Genomic DNA, 24,636 nt, shown 5'->3' with positions numbered 1-24,636 from the left:
AAGCTGTGACCTTGGACGTTGTTACTGCTTCACCTCAGCCCAGGGGCCAGCCTAGGTCCTCTCCCCCAGGCCCTGGGGTCCTCTCCTTATAAAGGTGTGTGGGACATTTGGCTCCAGGTCACTGTTGAAGGACACAGAGGCAGAGAAGTAGGGCTGACACCTTAGAGGACAAGCCCTTTAACCACATTTGGTGCCAGCTCCAAGGAGCCACCTGGTTATAATTACTGCAACCCCAGGAAGCACAGGTTTTTAATACCTATGAGCTGGGGTGGGGCGGAGTGTTGCAAAATTATCCTTCCAGAGGAGCAACATTTGCCAGAGATCCCCTGGGGAGCATGCAGGCGCCCCAGCCAGCTTGGGCTGCTCCCCTCTTCTCATTCAAGAGAGAGATCACAGCCTGGTGGGAGAGGGCATTCCCCACTGCTTGGGTGTCCAGGTCCCTGGCCATCCCCAAACTTCCTTCTCCCCAGAGTCTAGGCAACAGATGCATAGTCTCACCTTAAAGGGATGCTTATTTATGTTTCGGTCCCCCACACAAATCTGGATGGCCTTGTAGAACTTGGAGTGGAAGATTGATTTGCACACCTCGTCCTCCTGCACGGTCAGCATCACCTCCTGCAGTGTGTCTGATACTTTTCCCTCCAGGTGAGTCTTGCCCCAGCCGGCCACAATGCAGTTATTCCCTGGCTTCACCTGGGCTTTGCCAATGGGCAGCTTGAGTGGTTGCACAGCTTCGGTCAGTCTGGCTTTTGTCGCTAGCTGTTGGAGAAGAGGCAAGAAAGTCCAGGTTAGCCATGGCCTCCTGGGCCTGGTGTCATCCTGGGGCTGAGCTGTCTCCCCTATCCTCTGAGGCCAAGCAGGATGGAAAGGAGGGAAAAAGAGACAGTATCATAGTTGGAGGGACAACTGGACCAGCAGAGTGAGAGTAGCAGGAGAATTTGCCTCACCTGCAGCAGCATGATGTCACTGGAGTAGTCCCTAGAATTATATTCTGGGGGGCAGGCAGCTCCTCTCACACGGATGTCCTGCCGGTTCTTCTCCTGCTTTTTGATGTTGAGGGCCCCCAGGGTGACATTTATGGAGCTGCACAGATAGCAGAGAGGGGCTGTGGGTGTGTGTAGAGTCATAGGGGTACAGCCCCAGAGCCATGAAGAGCAGGTGACATCCAAGTCAGGGCAGGGCTACAGCTGAGGGGAAACCGAGGGGATGGGAGGGCCCCAGGAGGTGGGATTCCGCTAATTGCACCAGTGGTCTCAGCGGTCAGGTCCCCCTGGGGAAACAGGTGAGACTGCTTTGGTTTCCATTCTCATGGCGAACCATGTCCCCGGCTCTGCATATGACAGGCGTGATCACTCTGGTCTTTCCTGTCCTCAGCAGTGCCTCTGACACTAACCTTCCTCTCCCCCCATGGGACTGACCCGCCCACTTTCTCCATGAAGCCCCCTGCACATGTGTCCTGACAGTGGTGTCTGTGGAGTATTTCCAGGAGGGGGTGGAAATTTCCTCCTCACCTTCCCCAACAGTGAGCGGCCGTCAGCACGAAGTCCTTGCTTATCAGGAAACCACTGCATTTTTGGTTCTCCTTCCCCTTATTTGAGATCTGAAGAAAGGCCATGTAAGGGCGAGAGTAGCGCTTGGCCTCATGGCCCCCGATGATCTCCTCTGAAAGAAAAGAACATCTGCCTGTGTGCACCCTCTGAGGCCACTGGCTGGGCATCTGCTTAGTGGCTCCAGAAGGGCTGGGCATTTGGGAGCAGGGGGCAGCCTGGAGTTAGAGGCGCCTGGGGGAAGGGGCTTCAACTTCCTCCTCTGAAAAAGGGAAGAACAGCTGGCCTTGGTCTCTAAATCTTTCTTCCACACATAGCTGGGTGTGAGCAGACCTCATAGACATAGTGAAATCCCAGAGGCTCCTGATCATTCCCTCTTGACTTTTCTTTGCTCCAAGTGAGTTCCCAAGACTCTGATGAGTCCTGTGATAGTGAGGATAGTGCTGTCTCTAATGGCCAGGATGTAAGTTTAGGGATCTATATATTGCCACATCCTACTTCCCAGAGCCTGACATGCAGTGGGTGTTCAATGACTGTTGGGTGGCTGCATGAAGGAATGGTGCTAGTTGGTCTCTGGATGCGGGTGGGTAGGGCAGTGCTGTGGGATTCTTGAAAGCAAGGAAGCTGGGATCTGCCACAGCAGCTCTTCTTTGGAAAGAGAGGAGATACCAAAGGCCTGGGAATAAAGGTACTGGGTGGCTTGAGACTAAGCAAAGACAAAACTGTGTTCGGAGGAGAGTGACACTGCCAGTTCTGGGTCAGCGGATCTCTGAGCTTGTCTTTGACAGACAGTGAGGGAACAACGTCTTTATCCCAGACACAGGAGCAGGGCCCACCCTGCCCTCTCTAGGATAATTTGATATTTTCTCATATCCAGGTTCCCACCCTCTGCCACGCGTTTCTAGATGACAAGGGTGACACCTGGGGAGGGGATGGTGCCCACTGGCTCTTCCTGAGAACAGTCTGGTGCCCTGGCATTCCTGCTGAGAGCTCACCCAGCATCATGCTTGGGGGGTCTGCAGAGGGACTGGAGCTGGGATTCAGGATGTCCCAGGTAGATAGAATGATCAGGCAGGTGCAGAAGGGGCAGGAGATCTGTGGGATGGGCTTGGGCCTCTGAGGCTGGGGACAGTCACTCACCTGCCTGTGCCCCGAGGGGCAGGAAGAAGGCCAGCAGGAGCAGGAGCAGCTGCATCAGGAAGGCTGCCCAGGTCGGAGCTGCTGGTGTGCCCTCCTTGCTCCCTTTTAGCCCCCTTGAGAGGAAGGAGGTGGGGTGGGCTCAGTGACCTCGTGTTCGCTCTGGTTTTGTGGTGTTCCATCACAGAAGGTTTTCTATGAAAGCTCCTCACCCCACTGTCTCTACCTGATAATGCCTTCTAGATAATTGTGAGAATCATGTGGTGACCACACCAGTAGCCACAGCTGGTGACTCAGAGCGACCAGCCCAGAGTGGGAACCCAGTGTACGGGGTGGGAACCATAGGATGTGGTATTGGCCAGTAGAGGTACTGGAGGCCCCGAAACCTGAGTTCCCAGTGATAGAACCACCAGCGCCTCCATGGTCATACTGCTAAGTACAAGAGATGATTTCTTTAGCAGGTGTGAGTTTGGGCCCTTCTCTTATGCTAGAACCAAAAATGTTGGAGATGTTTCTCCTTTCCTTAGAGAGATGACCTCTGGTGGAGAAGACTCTGAAAAGGCACAGGTTGGGGAGTAACATGTAAGAGTGATCATGCACAGGTAGCTACACAGTATGGCCACTATGTACTAGATCCATCTAGCAACCCATTCATCATCATAGCTTCCTTCCTAGGAGATTTCTAACTTCCCTGATTTAATTACAAATACTCAGTGTGACAGAGTCCACCTTTCTTCTCAATGTTTTCAACAAAACTCTGTTAGCATTTATTAACCATTCACTCTCTTGGTTTAGTATCTTTTGAAAGCACCAGCTCCTTACATGGAAAGAAGAGTCAGAGGAGAACTGAAAATCTTGAGGTCTCAGGTTATGTCCTTTCCCACCACCTCCATTCCTGTTCCCTTCTCTTAAATTTGTTCTTCAAGACTTAGACTGTACCCCTAACCATTCTGACATATTGTGCCAATTAGGATGAGAATGGAGAGTTCAGGAGAAATTTTCTTTTAAGTTTAGTAACTGGTCAAATGACCAAGGTTTTTAAGGAAAGTCACCCCAAATCTAGTGGCAGTAATGAAAATTTAAAGGAGAAGAAAGCTTACTGAGGTGGCAGACATGTAGGAAAGATTAACTTGATATAAGTACCTTTTACAGAAAGAACTGTACCTAGGAAAAGGCTCAGTGGAGAGACTAAATTTGTGGGGCAAGAGCATTTGAGGCACGCCCTTGAGGAGATTAGCTACTTCTTCCTAGGGTGTCAGGTCCCTATGATAGGGGTTGCCACAGAGGGTAAGGAAATTGATAGGCAACAGAGAGAAAATAAAAGAATACACAAAGACTAAGGTATAGTTTATAGTTATATATATATATATATATATATATATATATATATATATATATATCAGCTATAACACAGCGGGAGGTTCCTAGGGGACTGATTGATCCCCATAACCGCCAACCTTATGGTTAGATTCATACGGGTTTTTATAGTCAAATACATCAATTACCAGTTGTCATGGTAACATATTTGCATATCAGAGAATGCAGTTGCTAGGGGATACAGGTAGTGGGTTAGGGTCAAAAGTCCCCTTAAGGGGCTTTTAATGTATCTAGGTGAACAAACAGGTACAAAGTCTTTTAGGGGCTAGCTTCTAAATTCTAAGAGGTAGTTTTCAATTAACAAAGGTAAAACAAAAGAGGTATAGTGACTCAATATGTCTTTGATTAGTTATGGTGGAGTTAAAGGTAGACAGATAGGAGAGAGCAGGAAGCCCATCTCTAATAAAACAGTTGTTTATAACCACCGGGGCACTTCTCTGGGCAAAGTGCACTCATTGTCTCCAGCTCCCATCCTGTGGGCCATGTTTGCCTTCTCTTGTCTTTCAAGACACAGGGAAGCTCACAGATTTTGAGATACTGGGAAGTCTTCCTGGATAACATCCCTATCAGAGATTTGAGAGCTCTCCTAAGAGAGCAGCCTCTAATAAGTGAACCATTGAGTCCACACATTCCTTCTGGGCAAAACTCTGCAAACTCCTGTTTCTGTCTTTAACATAGTAATATTGGATTATACAATAGAATAATGGTCTATGAACCACATCTCATTAATTCCTCAATCATATTTTCCCAACAAAATTGTCTTTCCAAATGGGACGAAAGGGACAAAAGAAGCCAAACTAAAAGATGGTGAAGACCATGTGGGACCTGTAAGTTTAAAAATCTGTGTCTAAGTAAAAATTTGTAAAAAATGTAGCTGTTAAAGAAGATATGATTAATCAGTTTGTTGAATGAATGAGACAATAATACCCAACTTTAAAATACCAGCTAATGTTTATTGATCACTGACCATAGTTCCTCATTCCAACACCTGAGTCAGCTACTGAAATTTCCTCTATTTCACAGATGAAAAAGCTAAGACACTGAGAAGATGAGATCCTTATCACCACGTCACTCAGTTCATAGGAGTGAAGAAGGCATGGGGTTGGAATGCAGAGGTCTGATTCCAGAACTTGTGATCTTAGCCACAGCCTACAAACTTCATCATCTCCTACATTGTTCAGGCACTCGAGGGAAACGTTCAAGTAGTGGTGAAGACTAAAAGTTTTTGTTTCTATCTCTGATATATGTTCTGCTCTTAGAGTGGAAAAGTACCTCAGTGGATACCATGAATTGATGGAAAAGTCTAATTTAGATCACACACTTCGTTTGCTTTTATTTTTTATTTCCCTGATGTTCTTTCTCAATATGTAAGAGAGTTTCATGCCTGGCCCCTGAGAGGCAATCCCCTTAGACATTAGCCTCTCAAGGAGAAACACATCTAGTCCCTGCTGGAAGTGGGCAGGACCAGACCTTGTAGGTCAAAGAGAACATGGCCATGATAGGACATTCCCACCCTTAGATGTGGCATTTGAGTCTGCTGTTGTAACCGGATTTCCCTGAGCCTGATCATTCATTTAAGTCATGGCAAAATCAGAACCTACAGGCATAAGGGGCCCAAACTTGGTCTTAGCTGAACTTGCTGATTTCATTTGACTGAGAGACTCAGGTATGTTCAGAGAAGAAATTCGTGTCTCAGGAGTTATCTCTACATTCCTACTGGACTGGGATGCCAGTCAGAACTTCTGAGGGGTTTATATGACATAAAGAACAATTGTGAGGGCCAAACCTATCAATAAAGGAGAACCTAGGTTACATAGAACAGGGGGAATGTGGTACTTTAATTTTGCCTCTGTAGTAATAAGGATAGGGAGAGAAAAATGTTTAGAGGGCAGACATATATCTCTTAGGCTTCCAAAGTTTTGATATCCACTAGAACACCCTTTAAATTTTTTTGTTGCTTACTCTAATCATTCTCCAGCTATCACCACGACCAAAAATGTATGGAAAAGAGCAAGGTCTGGATGTTGGGTTGGGGGATAATTCAGTAAAACTCTTGCGTGGGTTAATGTCTGGGGTGGGCGGAAAGAGAACTATGGAGGAGAGGAGAGGAGAGGTGGGTTCGGGTGAGAACAGCATACCAACTCCCACAAAACTGGGAGCAAGTGTAACAATGCAGATATAGAAATATAAATAGGTGTTGACCGCACTTCTGGGTGCAGGTGAGCTGAAAGGGAGCCATGTTTTGTGTTGTGGTGTCACCTTCGATGTGACCTTGGGTCACTCTCAAGACCCCCACCTGGAGACTTTTATATCCTTGGAACTTTACCCACCAAGGCCACTTCCCTTTCCTAAAGCATTTTATTTCCACAGGACCCGAACGTCATACTTTAGCCTTCTGGAGGGAAGGGCTCTCTCGTACTGTCTTGCTTAGAGGCCCATGCTGTGTGTTTTCTTACCACGTCTGCACAGGATATGGCAAAGGGTTTGGTTTGGGGTAAGTAAGAGGGGTGCTGCTGAGTCATTTACCAGAACCTCCAACATACTATTGCATGCTGGTGGACATTTCTCTTTTTCCTTCTATCTCAAAGTTCAGGGTAGGTATACTAACAAGGAGTTGTGTTTGGAAAGGAAACTCTACTTCAGGCCTAAGCAGTCTTGAGTCACATCCCCTATGTGTCCTCCAGTTTTGGTATGATATTAGGTTGGTGCAAAGTAATTGTGGTTTTGGACCATGAATTTTAAATCATAATATTAATATCTCCCAGGTATAGACACTCTCTGCTATTTGGTTTTTCTGTATCTGACCAAGAAGTTGGGAACAACACAGGAAATATACACAAAGGAAGCAGAAGATCTGGACCATTCCAGCCAGCCCTTTGAAGATTGCCCCATGAGAAATCAGGTATTGCAGAAACCTGCTGGGCTGCTGAGAGCATTTTATCCATGGAAGGATGGGTATAATGGCATGATGACTGGCCATGGGACCAATGACTATGTAATTCTCTCTGTATTATCTATGCTGAATCATTTACCAGAACCTCAATATATGATGCAAAACTATAGATATTTTTTTATGTTCTCTTGTCTCAGGTTTCTACTCCTGGAGGACTATTGCTGGACAATGCTTAACAACTTCAGTACTGTGCTCACCAGCCGTGAAAGCTTGCCTATAGCTGGCACTCATAGTCCGCACGATAGTTTGTGCTGTGTATTCATGATGAATCCGTTTTGCTCTTGTGTGATGAGGGAAGTTTTAAAGCACTGAAAGCTTGTTTTACATTACAGGTAGCTTTATTTGTAATGTAAATCAGAATAGGTAAAATATACATATATGTTTTCATTATTTTATTTTTATTTCAGCATATTATGGGGGTCCAAATATCAAGGTTATGTATATTGCCCATCCTTCCTCCCCCCTCGAGTCAGAGCTTCAAGCGTGACCACCCCCCAAATGTTGTACATCTCACTCATTATGTTTGTATATACCCATATCCTCTTTCCCCCTCCCACCCGCTCGACACCAGATAAATGTTATTTCTATATATACACTTAGGTGTTGATCCCTTAATACCAATTTGATGGTGAGTACATGTGGTGCTTGTTTTTCCATTCTTGAGATACTTCACTTAGTAGAATGAGTTCCAACTCTATCCAGGAAAATATAAGAGGTGCTATATCACCATTGTTTCTTTAAGCTGAATAGAACTCCATGGTATACATATACCACATTTTATTAATCCACTCATTTGATGGGCATCTGGGTTGTTTCCAAATTTTGCAATTGTGAATTGTGCTGCTATAAACATTCCAGGTGTCCCTGCTATAAACATTCCAGGTGTCCCTGTTGTACAGTGTCATTTGATCTTTTGGGTAGATGCCCAGTAGTGGAATTGCTGGATCAAATGGTAGATCTACTTTTACCGCTTTAAGATATCTCCATATTGCTTTCCACAGAGGCTGAACTGGTTTGCAGTCCCACCAGTAGTGTAGGAGTGTTCCTATCTCTCCACATCCATGCCAACATTTATTGTTTGGGGACTTTTTGACAAATGCCATTCTTACTGGAGATAAGTGATATCTCATTGCAGTTTTGATTTGCATTTCCCTGATGATTAGAGATGTTGAGCATTTTTTCATATGTTTGTTGGCCATTATTCTGTCTTCTTTTGAAAAATTTCTGTTCAAGTCCATTGCCCACTTTTTAATAGGGTTATTTGATTTTTCCTTGCTGAATTTCCTGAGTTCTAAATAGATAATCAGCCCTTTATCAGATGGGTAGCTTGCAAAAATTTTCTCCCATTCTGTGGGTTGTCTGTTTGCTCTCTTGACAGTTTCTTTGGCTGTGCAGAAGCTTTTTAATTTGATCAGGTCCCATTTATTTATTTTTGTTGCTGTTGTGATTGCCTTTGGGGTCTTCTTCATAAATTCTTTGCCTAGACCAATGTCTAGAAGAGTATTTCCAACATTTTCATCTAGAATTCTTATAGTTTCATACCTACTGTTCAAGTCTGTTACCCAGTGTGAGTTGATTTTTGTGAGAGGTAAAAGGTGTGGGTCTTGTTTCAATCTTCTACATGTGGCTATCCAGTTTTCCCAGCACCATTTATTGAATAAGGATTATTTCCCCAGTGTATGTTTTTGTCTGCTTTGTCGAATATTAGTTGGCGATATGAGGATGGTTTTATATCTAGTTTCTTGGTTCTGTTCCAGGATCAATGTCCCTGTTCTTGTGCCAGTCACAAGTTGTTTTAATTACTATAGCCTTGTAGTATAATTTGATATCTTGTAATTGATACCTCCTATTTTGTTTTTATTGCCTAGAATTGATTTTGCTATATGGGGTCTTCTCTGGTTCCATATAAGCATAAAATTATTTTTTCTATATCTGTGAAAAATGATGATGGTACTTTAATAGGGATTGCATTGATTCTGATTGCCTCTGATTTCTGTGTATTGATTTTGTATCCTGAGACTTTACCTAATTCATTTATCAGTTCAGGGAGTCTCTTGGTTGAATCCTTGGGGTTTTCTAGATATAATAACATGTCATCAGCAAAGAGTGAGAGTTTGATCTCTTCTGCTCCCATTTGGACGCACTTAATTCCGTTCTCTTGTCTGATTGCTGTAGCAAGGACTTCCGGCACTATGTTGAACAGAAGTGGAGATATTGGGCAACCTTGTCTTGTTCCAGTTCTAAGTGGGAATGTTTTCAATTTTTCCCCATTCAGTGTGATATCGGCTATGGGTTTGTCATATATGGCTTGTATCATTTTTAGGTAAGCGCCATCTATGCCTATTTTGTTAAGGGTTCTTATCATAAATGGTGTTGAATTTTGTCAAATGCTTTTTCTGCATCTATCAAGAGGATCATATGGTCTTTGTTTTTGCTTCTCTTTATATGGTGAATTACATTTATAGATTTGCACATATTGAATACCATCCCCACCTGGATTTTATTGGCTAGGATTTTGTTGAGAATTTTTGCATCTATATTCATAAGTGATATTGGTCTGTAGTTTTCTTTTTTGTTTCATCCTTTCCTGGTTTTGTTATCAGTGTTATGTTCATTTCATAAAATGTGTTGGGAAGGATTCCATCCTTCTCGATGTTGTGGAATAATTTCTGCAGGATAGGCACCAGTTCTTCTTTGTAGGTGTGGTAAAATTTGGGTGTGAAACCATCTGGTCCAGGACTTTTCTTTTTAGGAACGTTTTTTATTGCTATTTCAATTTCAGTACTTGATATTGATCTGTTCAGGAATTCTATTTCTTCCTGATTGAGCCTAGGGAGGCTGTGTGTTTCTAAGAAATTTTCCATTTCCTCCACATTTTCAAGTTTGTATGCATGAGGTTTTTGTAGTATTCATAAATTATATCATGTATCTATGTGGCATCAGTTGTAATTTCTCCTTTATTATTCCTGATGGAGCTTATTAGAGATTTTTCTTTTCTGCTTTTCATTAGTCTAGCCAAAGGTGTGTCAATTTTGTTTACTTTTTCAAAGAACCAACTTTTTGTTTTATTAATCCTCTGTATAGTTTCCCTGTTGTCAATTTCATTTAGTTCTGATTTGATCTTAATGATTTCACTTCTTCTGCTGGGTTTGGGGTCGGTCTGTTCTTCTTTTTCCAGCTCTTTGAGATGATGTGTTAGGTTGTCTATTTGTGATCTTTTCGACCTTTGGATATAGGCATTTATGGAAATAAATTTTCCTCTCAGGACTGCTTTAGCTGTGTGCCACAGGTTTTAGTAACTTGTGTCTCCTTTGTCATTTAGTTCAAAGAATCTTTTGATTTCCATCTTGATTTCCTTGTTTATGAAGAGATCATTCAGCAGAATGTTGTTTGGTTTCTATGACTTTGTGTAGAAATGAGAACTCCTGTTAGGATTGATTTCTACATTGATTCCATTGTGATCTGAAAAGATACATGGTGTAATTTCTATTTTTTAAAAGTGTTTGAGACGTGCTTTGTGTCCTAGGATATGGTCAATCTTAGAGAATGACCCATGAGTTGATGAGAAGAACATATATTCAGTGGTTTTGGGGGTAGAATGTCCTGTAAATGTCATTCAGGCCCATTTGTTCTAGAGTTCTGTTTAAGTCCATTATTTCTTTGTTGGTTTTCTGTTTGGAGGATCTGTTCTGTGCTGTCAGTCTGGTGTTAAAGTCTCCGACTATTATGGTGTTGTTTATCCATTTGTTGAGATCAAGTAGAGTTTGCTTTATGAATCTTGGTGCACCAAGGTTAGGTTCATATATATTTAGAATTGTTACGTCTTCTTGTTGAACTGTACCCTTCACCATTATATAGTGGCCTTCTTTGTCTTTTATTACCTTTGTTGACTTAAAAACTAAGTTATCTGTAATCAGCACCACCATGCCAGCTGTCTTTTGGCTTCCATTTTCTTGAAATATTGTTCTCCACCCCTTTACCTTTAGTCTAACTGCATCCTTGCAGGATAGATGTGTTTCCTGAAGGCAACAGATACTTGGCTTGTATTTTTTTTTATCCATTCAGCCATCTTATGTCTCTTGAGTGGGGAGTTCAAGCCATTCACATTTATTGAGATAACTGATATGGGGCAGATTTCTGTTCATTATGTTGAGTTGAACTCTGTTGGTTTGTTTTCTCTTTTGAGCCATTGTGGTATCTGGGCTTTGATCTTTAGCTTTTGAGTAGATTTACATTTGTGAGTGTTTATTGTGCTGATCCATGGGTAACACTGTTTTGAGAACTCCTTGAAGGGCTGGTCTTGTCTTGGTGGATTCCCTCAGTCTTTGCTTATATGAGAATGTCTTTGTTTCTCCTTAGTATACAAAACTTAGTTTTTCAGGGAATAAGATTCTAGGCTGGGCATTATTCTGTTTCAGAAGAGTGAGAATGGGGCCCCAGTCTCTTCTTGCTTGTAAAGTTTCAGTAGAGAAATCTGGTTTTATTTGGTTTGACTTGCCTTTGTATGTTACTTGCTTCTTTCATCTTACAGCATGTAGAAGGACCTCTTTAGTTGATATTTTGGTCAGTCTTATGACTGCATGTTGTGACGTCTTCTTGTTTGCATTGAATCTCCCAGGGGTCCTTTGAGCTTCTTGAACTTGTATCTGGAGATTTTTAGCCAGGCCTCGGAAATTTTCCTCTATTATATCTTCAAATAGCTTATCCAACCCTTCAGTGTTTTCTTCTTCCCCTCTGGTAGACCTATAACCCTCACATTAGGTTTCTTCACATAATCCCACATTTCATGTAGGCTTTGCTCTTTTCTCTTGTTTCTCTGCTCTATCTCTGTGACTGATTTATTTAATTAGAAGGTGTTATCTTCAGTCTCTGAGATTCTTTCTTCTGTTTGATCTATCCTGTTCTTGAGGCTTTCCACTGTGTTTTGTAGTTCCTGAATTGATTCTTCATTTCTAGGAGTTCGGTTTGATTTTTCTTTATTATTTCAATTTCTTTAGTGAATTTTTCTTCTAGGTCCTGGAATCTTTTTGCATTTTCTTTGTGTTGATTATTCAGTTTTTCTTACAAGTCGTTGAATTTTCTTACAACTTTTGAATCCACATTTGAAATTCATCTTCTGTCATTTTAGTGGTCTGATTTTGGTTGGTGTCCATTTCTAAGGGGCTGGTGCTCCTCTTTGGGGGTGTGCATTCCGTTTGGTTCTTCATATTTCCAGAGTTCTTTCACTGATTTCTTCCCATCTGGATCAGTTGTTGCCTCCTGCCTTTAGGTTTTTGTTTGGATAATGTCATGGTCTGTTTAGTCTCTGAGCCAGTAGGTGGTGTTTGCGGGTGAGATTTGACCACACCCTGTATGATGAGTTAGTAGGTACTGTGAAAAGGGTGTATAGAATGTCCTCCCTGTCAGTAGGTGGCGCTTGCTCAGAGGAGCAGGGTACACTGTTGTTTTTGGGTCTTTTATCCAGCTCTTGTTCCTCTGGAGAGGCACTCTAGTGCCTCAGGTGGTTGGTGGGGCCCTGAGACTTCCAGGTGTGTCCTTATTCTCCACCTCAGTGAGGGCTGGTCTGGGAGTGAGTCCTGGTGGAGCTGGGTTGGGTAAGCCTGCCCTCAGGCACCACAGATTTTGTTAGCAGGGGTCAAAGTTCTGTTCTCTGCTTCTGGGAAAAGCTGTCAGTGAGGGGCTGGAATGGACCCACTCAGTCAGAAAATCTATTTGTGGAGTGGGGTTGTCTGAGACCCACAGTCTGGAGCGGTCCTCACTCCTTTTCCCCGTCCCCACAGGTTCCCTGTGGAGGGTTGCTGCCTGGGCTGGGCACACAGCCCCACTTTGGGAGGAGGGTTGCCCTCAAGCATGCTGATCTGCCCCTGAAGGCACACACATCTTAGTAGGCACATTCACAAATATCCCTTCTGTGCCCCGGGCAATGTGAGACCTGTGTGCATGGGATCTTGTCTGGAGGTCTGACCTCTGGGGCCCAGAGTTCAATCCCTGACCTGACCAGGAAGGGGAGCACCAGTCCTAATTCACCCATGGGGAGCCCAAGCTGTGTCTGTGTCTCTCAGCCTCAGGGTCTGCCCCATTCTCCTGGGATCACCAGGCCAGCAGCACCTGGGAGCGCTGGCAGGTAGGGAGCTCACCATCTGAGTATCCCTCAGTCAGCTATAGGGACCCAAAAGGGAAGAAGTCCCATTTCCTGGAGATGCCTCTGGCTGGTGGCTATATTATCTCTCTTGGCAGCGGAGGATAAAGACGGAGAAGGGGAAAATGTAGCAGTATGGCGCCTGCCCTGCAGCTCGGGTCTGTGCACATGGAGGTGCCCCGAGGGAGTTGGCAGCCTGTTGCCACGTCCGCAACAGGCTTACTGCTCACTGTTGGTGGCCATCTCTGGGCTTGTGTCTGTAGGTCTCTTCAACTGCTGGGGAGCCTGCCGGCAGTCCGAGATACAAGGAAGGGGGAAGTTAACTGCTCCACCTACTCTTGCCGCTGATCTCCAAGCTGCTCCAGAGGTCTCTTCTTCCAGTTCTCCTCTGAAACCTCCTCCTGTGGAGTCACCCGTAGACTCTGGTACCACTCCTTCCAACCCTTGTCCAATGTATGCTCGTCTGCTTGCTTCTTTCTTCTAATTTCTCCTTGAATATGTCTTTTCTGCAGAGACACACTGTCTGACGGTGTTCTCGTCCCCCATCTTGTTCCAACTCTCTCATTACATTATTTTTAAATGTTCACAATTTTATTTTGAAAAGGAAAATTAGGAAAGTCTTATCACGGCTGTCGGCTAAAGTCGCTCTGTGCGTTTTTCTGTGGCTATCAGCTATACTTGACACTGGACTGTGTGAGTCCATATGTGGCTGTTGACTATAGTCAACGCTGGTACCGAAGTGGTTAATTTCCCAAGGAGTCAGATATCCAACCCCACCCCTTGGCATCAAGTGCTCACACTTTGGCTGTGTGAGATGGGAATCTTTAATCTTAAATACCTGCATACCACTCATAAATGACACTCAATACTCCTAAGAAAATAATAGGAACTGGAATCAGTGGGATCATCATAGGCTCATGTCTTTTGACTTTGCTTCCTTCTATGCAGAAATCTCAGTTTTGCTTCAATCCTTGTAGGGGCAGGGAGATCAGGGATTTTTCTTATTCCTGTAGAGGTGATAATAGATAAGAAGGGTAGGAAAGCCTTGTTCCAAGAGGGAGCCCACCTTGTGCCCTGCCAAGTGTCCCAGAGCAGAGCATCTTCACTGTGGATGGACTCCCAGTGGGCTCATGTAGGGAGAAGGTGAATTGGGGCAGAGGTCAGTATAGCTATTCTCAGATAATTTGAGGCTGTCATTTGGTAGCAGAATTATCTGTTTTAAGCACGAATAGGGTGAAGGGGAAATCAAGGAGATTGTGCATGAGTGGGGTCAATGGATGTATCTTCCTCTCAGTTTTGCTGTGAACTTAAAACTCTTTCAAAAAAGGCTTAAAACAACAACATCCCACCTCATAGAAGACTTGGAACAAAACAAAGCATAAAGTAAGAGTAGATTTAATCAAATATATAAATTACTGTATTAAATGTAAACATTCTAAATGCTCCAATTAAAGGTCAAAAAGTATCAGATTAGTTATGAAAACAAAACATAAACATGTGCTTAGTGGAACAGGTCTAAGAAGTTGAAAGTAAAAGACAAGAAGCCTATATACCATATTTTAGTAACCAAACAAAAACTATTATAGGTATAATAATACCGGATAAAATTGACCATAAGATAAAACCATATGTAAGGACTATTAGAGTCATTGCAGAAGGATACACAGTTCAATTCATCAGGAAGACACATGATTTAAAATTTTAATGTATCTCATTACATGGGAAGAAAATATATAAAACAAAAATCGAAGGAAGCCGGGCGCGGTGGCTCACGCCTGTAATCCTAGCACTCTGGGAGGCTGAGGCGGGCGGATGGCTCGAGGTCAGGAGTTCGAAACCAGCCTGAGCAAGAGCGAGACCCCGTCTCTACTATAAAAAATAGAAAGAAATTAATTGGCCAACTAATATATATATAAAATTAGCCGGGCATGGTGGCGAATGCCTGTAGTCCCAGCTACTCGGGAGGCTGAGGCAGCAGGATTGCTTGAGCCCAGGAGTTTGAGGTTGCTGTGAGCTAGGCTGACGCCATGGCACTCACTCTAGCCTGGGCAACAAGTGAGACTCTGTCTCAAAAAAAAAAAGAAAAAAAAAATCGAAGGAACTTGAAGGAGATAAATAAATCCATCATGATCTTAGGAATTAGCACAATAAAGATGATTTAAATAGTACACTTAACAAACTGGACCTAAAAGTTACAGACCTCTGCACCCACCCACTGCAAAACACATATTTATAAGTTTGCTTAAAAACATTTGTCAAAATCGGTCATTTACTGGACTACAAAGCAAATCTTGAGAAATTTTAAAGACGTGAATTTTTTAAATGTTATCTGGCCATAACATAATTAAATTAGAGATCAATAATAAAATGATAACTAGAAAAATCCTCCCAATATTTGTAAAAAGAGAAATATACTTTTAAATAACCTATAAGTCAAAATAAAATCTATGAAACATGGAAAGTTTTGAAGTGAATAATAACAATAACAGCACTAATTAAAAGTTGTGAAATGCAGCTATAACAGTTTGAGGATACTTTGTCATCTTAAAACTATTTATCATAATAAACTGAAATTATTGAGCTCATCATATATCTCAAGAAGTTAGAAATTAATAAGTGAGATAAGCTCAATGAACGAGGATAAAAAAATAAGAGATAGCAAAAGCTTAATGAAATAACAGGCAAACATACAACAGAGAGACTTAACAAAGCAAAAATTAAGTATTTAAAAAATCTAATAATATTGACAAAAGATTGGGGAAATTATAAAGAAAGGAAGAGAAGGCACATATGTCTAATATCAGAAACTAAAAATGGAATAGTTTTATAAATGCTGTAGGACATTAAAAGATGAGCCAAGAATATTATACAAACATTTATGCTAATAAAATTGAAATTTTAAACAAAGTAAAAACATCACCATTATCAATGACTGGAAAGAAATCGCAAACTTGAGTAATACTACAACAATCAAAGAAATTGCATCAGCCCTCAAACATTTTCCACATAGAGAACCAACCAACCAATCAATGGCTTCACCATTCATTTCTACTGAAATTCAAGGAACAAAATATTTTATTGTTCTACGAACTCTTACAGAAAAGAGAAAAAGAAGGAACACGGCCCATCTCATTTTATAAGGCTGGCATAACCTTGATGCACAAACAGAATACGAAAAAACTGATAGGTCAATCTCAAGGGTCAATTTATAGTTCAACATAATTCTTGATTCATAGAAACAAAGCCCTACACAGAGTATCAATTCCCAATATTAGTGCAATAATATATTAAAGGTTGATATATCATGAGCCAGTTAGGTTTACACTAAGAATGCAGATCTCATTTAACATTAGAAAGTTCAAGTAATGTAATCTACCACAAAGATTTAAAAGAAAAAGCACAAAATTATCTCAATAAATAAAAGAGCTTTTGATAAAATTCAGTATCCCCTCATGATAACAAAAGAAACCTTTTAGCAGACCAAAATGAGAGGAAATTTTTTTACCCTCATAAACAGTATCTGTGAACCTATAGAAACCATGTAGTTTGCCTTTCCTCTGGTAAGAAGACCAAGGTTTCCATCTTTCCCATAAGAATGCAAGGAAGCCCTTTGCTCTAGGCTGCTTTTCACACAACGGCTGTGACTCTGGTAAAGGAAAATCCACAGATATTAAAGAGGGAGGATGTGCACGGCCCAGAGAGAGGCCAGCAGAGATGGACCAGAGATGGAGCAGAGATAGGGAGAGTTTGCAGCCTTAAGGGATTTTTTTTTTTCCTTTTTGACTTTTAACCACAGCTCTCTGGGTCTGATGCTCTGCTCTGATACGTGTTTGGAGCCCTGGGGTTCTCTTGTTCAGGGGAGATCATCAGGGCATGGATGCCAAATGCCACTGCTTCCTACATGGGGCACACCTGCAAGTTACTGCTTGGTGCTGGGTGCAGCTGGGGTGAGCCCCTGGCAAGACAGGTAGCTGTGATGGTTTTCCAGGAGCTGCACAGTGAAAAGGCTTTGGCTTCTTCTCCATGTTTCGGGAAAGCAGAATCAGAAGTTCATGAGAGCAGTGTGGGGGTAGCAGTGTGGGCTCAAGGATTCTGTTCAGTTTTGAAGGAAGAGAGGAAGAACTGAGATTCCGGGTAATTCTGCGTTAGTATTCCCTATGGGTAGCCCCCTTGTGGTCCTCTCCCCAGGAAAGCTTTGTGTCTTAGTCTTTACTGTCCATGGCCAGGCTCTCTTGGTCACCCTCTAACTTAATGTGCTGTGACCAAGCAAGTTGTTTTCTGTCTGTCTGTCCCTGTGTGTGTCCTTTCTTCCTCTCTCAGTTGATGCCCCATCTCCACTAGGTTGCTGCTCCAACTCTGGGCTTGGCTGGAACAGCACACTGTGGGACCTGGAACCTGGCTTCCTGAATGGCACCGGAGGGGACAAATGTGCTGACCCGACTAGCTACAGCCTCATCCCAGTGCCTGTGCTCTCATAGCTGAAAATCTGCCAATCCCAGAATATTGCCCCTTGTGAAAGCCCAGTAATCTCTGGATTTCATACTCCCGAATCCTGTATCAGATTAACTCTTGCTTGGTTCAGAGACACTGTTTTACAAGTACAGCTCTTCATTTCGTAGCAAGCAATAGATTCAGGTTTTTGTTTTATACATTGAATGCCTTTCTCTTCGTGTGACACTCCTTGACTTCTGGAGAAGTCCCATGTGCTGAGTGACCAAGCTTGCTGAGCCACTTGCCTTGTCTGTTAGCAATTTGCTGTGAAGTAGTGGCCAGCTGTGGTAATACACCACATTGCACTGCATCCTTCCTTGACTCCATTCTTTCAACTCACTGTCCTTACCCTGGGCTTGCACCTCCCAAACAAACTGTTCCCTCCTTAATCCTTGCTTCAGGCTCTGCTTTGTGCAGTGCTCACCCCTCCACCCCCACCACCCTCAGGCCCTGCCCTTGCCTCCTCCTCCACCGCCCCAGACACAGTGAGGCTGCCCGGCTGGGAAGGCGCCAGCTAGGCTGGAGAACCAGAGGGCCCCACACGCCGCACCTTCAGTAACATGATGTCATTATGGATTGTCTGGTGACTGTATCGAGGGTGGGGTATGGCTCTGAGCACAGGGATGGTTGCTGGGTCCTCTCCTGCCTCTGGACGTTGTGGGCCCCCAGGATGGCGACTATTGTGCTGCAAGGCAAGGAGGCTGGAGCGAGGCCTGGCCCACAGGAGTGCGGGTTCCCAGCGCTGCAGGGCAGGGCCAGCCCAGGTGGGGCGAGAGGGAGCTGAAGAGACTGGGGGTACAGGAGGGCCCTGGGGTTGGGCTCCGCCCTGTTTCTCATCAGCCCTGAGCTGGAAATGATGGGGGACAGTGACCTTGACGTTTGCCCTCCAGATTAAATTGAGAAATAGCCTAAGTTCATATTTGGAGCCCCAATACTGCCTTCCATCTCCTCCTCTTGCCCCTTTTCTCCTCATTTGCACTGGCCTCTTCCTTCCCACAAAGACCTGCTCCGTCTCCCTTTCACCCTTTCGTTTCCACAGCCCGGCTCTCGGATGGCTCCGCCCATGGGCTCCTCCGGCTTGTGTTCCTGGCTGCCCAGGAACCTGCTGAGCTCCTCACCTTCCCCAGCAGTGAGCTGCCGTCAGCACAAAGTCTTCTCGCACCAGGAACCCCCCACAAACGCTTGTTCTTCTGGCAGACTGGATCTGAAGGTACGCCATGTAGGGGCGGGAGTGGGGCCTGGCCTCCCGGCCCCCGATGATCTCCCCTGGAAGGGAGCATTGGGCACTTACCCCTGTGCTTGCTGAGCACACAGTGTGGGCGTGGGGGGGGGCTGCGGAAGGGCTGGAAGATGGGGGGCGTGAGGGAGGAGTGGTGCTTAGCACTGGGGTCTGGGAGAGGGCGCCAGGTTTCTACAGGAAACACTGCTGGCCTGAGGGGAGGACTGTTCCCCATCCTAGGCCTCAGCTCCCTCTCGCCCCCAAAGGGGGAGAACAACCCTTGCTCCAGGCAAGGCCAGCTTCAGCCTCAGTATTGAGGAGAGATGCTCTGCTGTGAGCACAGGGCTCTCCCTGGGGTCCCTGCTACTTTCTTCCTCAGGGAGCCTCCCAGATCCTTCTGAGTCCAGCTGAAGACTCCATGGGACTGGAGTGTGAGAATCTAGACATGAGCTGATGGGACTGTCATTGCTGTATTCTTACCTCCTGGGCTCTGACACGTGGGCTGCAGAAAGGATTTATATAGAGTGCTTTTATGTAGCACTTACTATGTGCTGGGGCAATTGCAAGTCTTTTATGCACATTAAGTAATTTAATTCTCATAGCAACTCTACAAGGTCAGTGCTAACATCATTCCCATTTTATCGATGAGGAAAGGGAGGAAATATAAATTCAAACAACTTGCTCAACAATACAGAATTATGATGTGCCAAGGCAGTCTGGCTCCAGAGTCTTTGTGATGAGGTCAGACCTCTGAGGGTGGGGACAGTCAATTACTTGCCTCAGTCCCAGTTGACAGGAGAAAAACAAAGAGAAGCGGGAGTTCCCAGGCTTTGTCTTTTGCAGAGATGGGATGATTAGAGTAATTAACCACAATCGTCTAGAACTGAGGGACCCTCCCTTTTAAAACTCTGTATTTCTGCCTTTGTTGAGGAAATTTGGATTTTGAGATAAGAAGGCCTGCCATTTTCCCCCTTTGCCAGCAAAGTAATAGAAATTCTCTTTCCTGCTCCCGCAAATACTTACTGTCATTGTTCTGATGCAGCCTTGAGGACAAGGCCCAAGTTATTGGTAACAAATCTTTATATTTCTTTCACTTTGAAAGACTAGCTTTGCTGACTATAGCATTCTTGACTTCTAGGTTTTTAATTTTTTCTTCAGTACTTTAAGTTCATCATCCCATTCTCTCCTGGCCTGTAAGGCTTCTGTTGCGAAATTCAATGTCAGTTTTATGAGGATTCCCTTAGAAGTAACTAGGCAATTTTTTCTTACTGGTTTTAGAATTTGCTGTATCTTTGACGCTTTGAGTATAATGTCCCTTGAAGAAGACTTTTTTGGTTTGATCTATGTGGGGATCTTTGAGCTTCCTTCATGTAGATGTCTATATCTGTTGCAAGACTTAGGAAGGTTCCAGCTATTATTTTATTTAATAGGTTTTCTATGCCTTTGCCCATCTCTTCTTCTTCAATGATACCCAAAATTTAAATATTTGGTTGCTTTCTGGTATCTCACATGTAGGCTTTCTTCATTCTTCTTCTTCTTCTTTGTTTTTGTTTTTTATCTCACTGAGTTATTTCAAAAGTCCTGTAGTTGAGTTCAGAAATTCTTTCTTATGTTTGATCTAGTCTATTGTTAAAGATTTCAATTGTATTTTTCATTTTTATTTCTTCATTGAGTTTTTCTTTTTCTTTTTTTTTTTTTTTTTTTGTTATGGAGTCTCACTCTGTTGTCCAGGCTAGAGTGCTGTGGCGTCAGCCTAGCTCACAGCAACCTCAAACTCCTGGGCTCAAGCGATCCTTCTGCCTCAGCCTCCCAAGTAGCTGGTTCTACAGGCCTGTGCCACCATGCCAAACTAATGTTTTTCTATATATTTTCAGTTGGCCCATCAATTTCTTTCTGTTTTTAGTAGAGACAGTGTCTCACTCTTGCTCAGGCTGGTTTCCAACTCCTGACCTTGAGTGATTCGCCTGCTTCGGTCTCCCAGAGTGCTAGGCTTACAGGCATGAGCCACTGCGCCCGGCCTATTGAGTTCTTTAGTGCCAGGGTTTCTGTTTGGTGTGAGTTTATAATATTTATCTCTTAGCTGAATTTCTCATTTATATCTTGAATTGTTTTGCTGATTTGTTTGTATTGTTTATGCATATTCTCTGGTGTGTCACTGGTTTTCTTTAATATCATTATTTTGAATTCTTTTCAGGCATTTCCAAGATGTCTTTTTTTGTTTTTTTTTTTTTTTGTATTTTTTTGAGACAGAGTCTTGCTTTGTTGCCCAGGCTAGAGTGAGTGCTGTGGCATCAGCCTAGCTCACAGCAACCTCAAACTCCTGGGCTCAAGCAATCCTGCTGCCTCAGCCTCCCAAGTAGCTGGGACTACAGGCATGCGCCACCATGCCTGGCTAATTTTTCTATATGTATTAGTTGGCCAATTAATTTCTTTCTATTTATAGTAGAGACGGGGTCTCACTCTTGCTCAGGCTGGTTTCGAACTCCTGACCTCGAGCCATCCGCCCGCCTCGGCCTCCCAGAGTGCTAGGATTACAGGCGTGCCCAGCCCTAGATGTCTTTATCACTGGAATATTGTTTAAAAATAAAGTTGTTTTAATAATTATAAATTTTAAAATGCTGAATAAATTAAAAAATAGAAGAATATGTCAGTCCTTTTTTTTTGAGACAGAGTCTCACTCTGTTGCCCAGGCTAGAGTGCTGTGGCATCAGGCTAGCTCACAGCAACCTCAAACTCCTTGGCTCAAGTGATCCTCCTGCCTCAGCCTCCTGAGTAGCTGGGATTACAGGCATGCATCACTGCCCTCAGCTAATGTTTTCTAATTTTTTTAGTTGCCTGTCTAATTTTTCCTATTTTTAGTAGAAACGGGGTCTCAGTCTTGCTCAGGCTAATCTCAAACTCCTGACCTCATGTGAGCCTTGCCCCTCAGCCTCCCAGAGTGCTAGGATTACAGGTGTGAGCCACTGTACCAGGCCCAAAAGTATGTCAGTCTTAATCTCACCATCCAATTGTTCATTGTTAACAGAGTTGTATTTTCATATAGATTTCTTTTTTGTATATTTTTACATAGGTGTGATCATATTATATTTACTTTTGAATCCTACATTTTAATTATTGAACATAAATATTTCCCTCATTTTATTAAAAATCTATTAGTGAGTATTATGTTAGAAGCTCATTCATATGTAATAAATTGACTTAATTTATTAAATAATGCATAAAAGTTGTGAAAAAATTAGGAAAATGAATATGTAGGAAGAACAAAAGCTAAAAGAAAAATATGCGTATGAGCAAAATGTAATTGTCATAGATACTAATCTATAACTTGCTTTTACTTAAACATACCTGGTGATTATTCTTCCATGTAACAAAATGTAATTGTATATCATAACTTTAAGGATTCTGTAATGTTCAGTAATATGCCAGTTTTTAAAAACAAATAGCCAAATTAGTGCTGGACATTGGCATTGTTTCTAAGATTTTACTTATGTGAGAAGGTCTTTATAAGGAATAACCTTGTTCAATTTTCTTGGTGTGATTGATAACTTGGTCAAAGACTTTTTTTTAAAGGATCTTTGTATGTAAGTTGTGAAAATGTCATTTTCTCAATGTCCATACTGAATCTGAATGCTATCATTTTTGTAAATCCTTCCCAATCACATAAGGAAAAATTATTAATATTTTAATTTTTCATTGATTAGTTGGTGAGGTTTTACATTCCCCAAAATGCTTATTTGTGTGTTTTTTAAAATAACTTGTCTCTTAATGTACTTAGCCTAGTGTTGTCCTGCTGTGGATAAGGTAGATTCTAACGGCTGTCTACTGCAGAAGGTAAATGCACCATAATTTAACATTTCCCTATGTTGGACGTTAATACTGTTTCTAATTTGGGGTCCATTATTAAATAATACTGTGATGAACATTTTTATGAGTAACCCTCCCACATACACACATACACTCACACACACACATGCACATACACACTTTAAATCTTACATAGGATAAAGTCCTAGAAATAAAAATCCTAGATCAATAAAGACAAATAAATGTAAACTTATTTGGAGATCACTTTAAGGAAAGATGTATCAAGAGCAGCCCAGTCTTCATGATGCTCCAGTCATTGTAAGGCAATGTTTTCTCTTCCTAATGCATCTTATACTCAGTGTCGAGTATTTCTATCAGGTGTAAGAGGCAACACTGACCCATTAGGCATGGTCCCTGCCCCAGGTGGTGGGCATGTTTGGTCACTCTGTTGCTGTCCTTATGTCCTGGGACTAAGGTCACTCTGTTGCTGTATCTGGATTATGTCCTGGGACTCTGTGGGGCTCTTCATGGCTGACTTTCTGGGCTCTGTACATTTCTTCTGTGCGGTTGCCCGCAGCTCCTGCATGCTCTGCTGCTCACTTGCTTATCTCTGGATGCAATTAATCCCTCTCTCCTCTTTACCACTGCCAGTGTTGTGATCCCCAGGGAAAGGCTTGTCAGGTGGACAATTGTTAGAGCGGGAAACCGTAGGACCACAGAACAAAGAGACAGGGTCACTGAGCTGAAATCATCAAAAGGAGTTTTATTGACTAGCTCGAGCTAGGGTCCAAGTCCCAGAGCACCGATATGGCAGCCTCTATTGGGACAAAGACCCCGCGCACTGTGGGACAGAGCCCTTTATACCCTAGGTGCATATCCTGTCCACACACTTGCCCTTTACATTGATCGGTTGGCCCCTTGTGCCCATGCGCCTGCCTTTTACATTGATTGGTTGGCCCCTTATGCGCTTGCCCTTTTGTTTCATCCCAAAATTTACTGCAATCAGCCCGCTCAACCCAACTTCCTAAAAACAAGCAATAAACATAAGCTAAAAGAAAGCAATTAGCCTGAGGCTTCACACAATGGAACAGCCTTATGTGAAAAATAAGTGTATTTGTTTTTCCTCTTGTTTTCCAATGTGATGGATTTTGTTTTTTTCTGAATCCATGTGGTTTGTTTTAGGGGAAGTTGCTCCTTTGCCCAGTGTTGGTCTCACTTGATGCAGTGTTTGTCCAGCTATTGTGAATTTATTAGGTTCTGTCCCGTCTGACTCCCTAGGGATACTGTTTGGGGATAAGGATCCTAAATAAGGTCACCTGGGTCACAATTAACTGTCTTGCACTTGAACTGTAGCATTTCTTAGGTTTGTGAACTGAGGTTCATGTCGTCTATGTGCAAAATTAGCAAAACTAAGGCTATTCCAGTTGTTTCCTTCTTCCCCTCGTACTTCTGGATACAGACTCCACTGAGCACAGATTAGAAAGCTCACCACATGAGGGTCTCTAAGTTTCTTCCAATTTCACAGACTGGCCTTCTGGAATGAAACCAGATCATGCATGTGGCACTGTGATTTACAGATAGAATACAGAGAATTTAATTACTTTCCAAGCAGAATTTCTTGTGGATTCCAAATACAGATCCATTTGTGCCACTTTTTTGCCTGGTGGAAGGAGGGGAACTAGGAGAATTGAGAGGAAATTTCTCATCACTGTATGTTTTCTATAAGTAGGAACAAGAACGTATTATGTGCCTGCGCAAAGAGAGTGAGATCAGCAGGTATTTGTCTACTTGGGTGGCAAAGGGGTCCTTCCAGCCCAGCAGCCCCAGAGCCCTCTTGTGCAAGGCCGCCATAGCCCCACATTGCCAGCAGGGGGAGGCTGGGCACTGAGGCCAGGCCAGGCCACTGAGACACTGAACATGAGGGGATGCCTGAGCCCCTGGGGATGCCTGGCTAAACTGGGGCCTCAGC

General features: G+C 43.2%; 2 protein-coding genes across 2 annotated transcripts in view; both read right to left on the bottom strand.

The window, feature by feature from the left end:
- Window positions 1-24,636, bottom strand: part of LOC105864436 (granzyme B-like) — a 68,028-nt gene that overhangs the window by 412 nt on the left and 42,980 nt on the right. The gene's annotated exons all lie outside the window — the stretch shown is intronic.
- Window positions 290-24,518, bottom strand: LOC105864583 (granzyme B-like). The gene is made up of 8 exons (XM_076003641.1): window positions 24,456-24,518; window positions 24,269-24,386; window positions 18,763-18,910; window positions 2,688-2,800; window positions 1,512-1,662; window positions 948-1,083; window positions 499-759; window positions 290-397 (listed from the first exon to the last, which is right to left on the bottom strand). Exons 1-8 carry the CDS (start codon window positions 24,516-24,518, stop codon window positions 290-292), a joined length of 1,098 nt encoding a protein of 365 aa, XP_075859756.1.

This window comes from Microcebus murinus, chromosome 6, assembly GCF_040939455.1.
Source record: "Microcebus murinus isolate Inina chromosome 6, M.murinus_Inina_mat1.0, whole genome shotgun sequence".
Lineage (NCBI taxonomy): Eukaryota > Metazoa > Chordata > Mammalia > Primates > Cheirogaleidae > Microcebus > Microcebus murinus.
Note: the sequence above shows the minus strand (reverse complement) of the source record. Positions and strands in the feature narration are given on the sequence as shown.

Coding starts and splice junctions, on each gene's coding strand:
- LOC105864583 (XM_076003641.1), bottom strand. CDS start 24,518: ATGGCGGCCTTGCACAAGAGGGCTCTGGGGCTGCTGGGCTGGAAGGAC. Junction 24,387..24,455: donor AGGACCCCTTTGCCACCCAA/GTAGACAAATAC, acceptor TCCTACTTATAG/AAAACATACAGTGATGAGAA. Junction 1,663..2,687: donor GCCCCTCGGGGCACAGGCAG/GTGAGTGACTGT, acceptor CTTTTCTTTCAG/AGGAGATCATCGGGGGCCAT.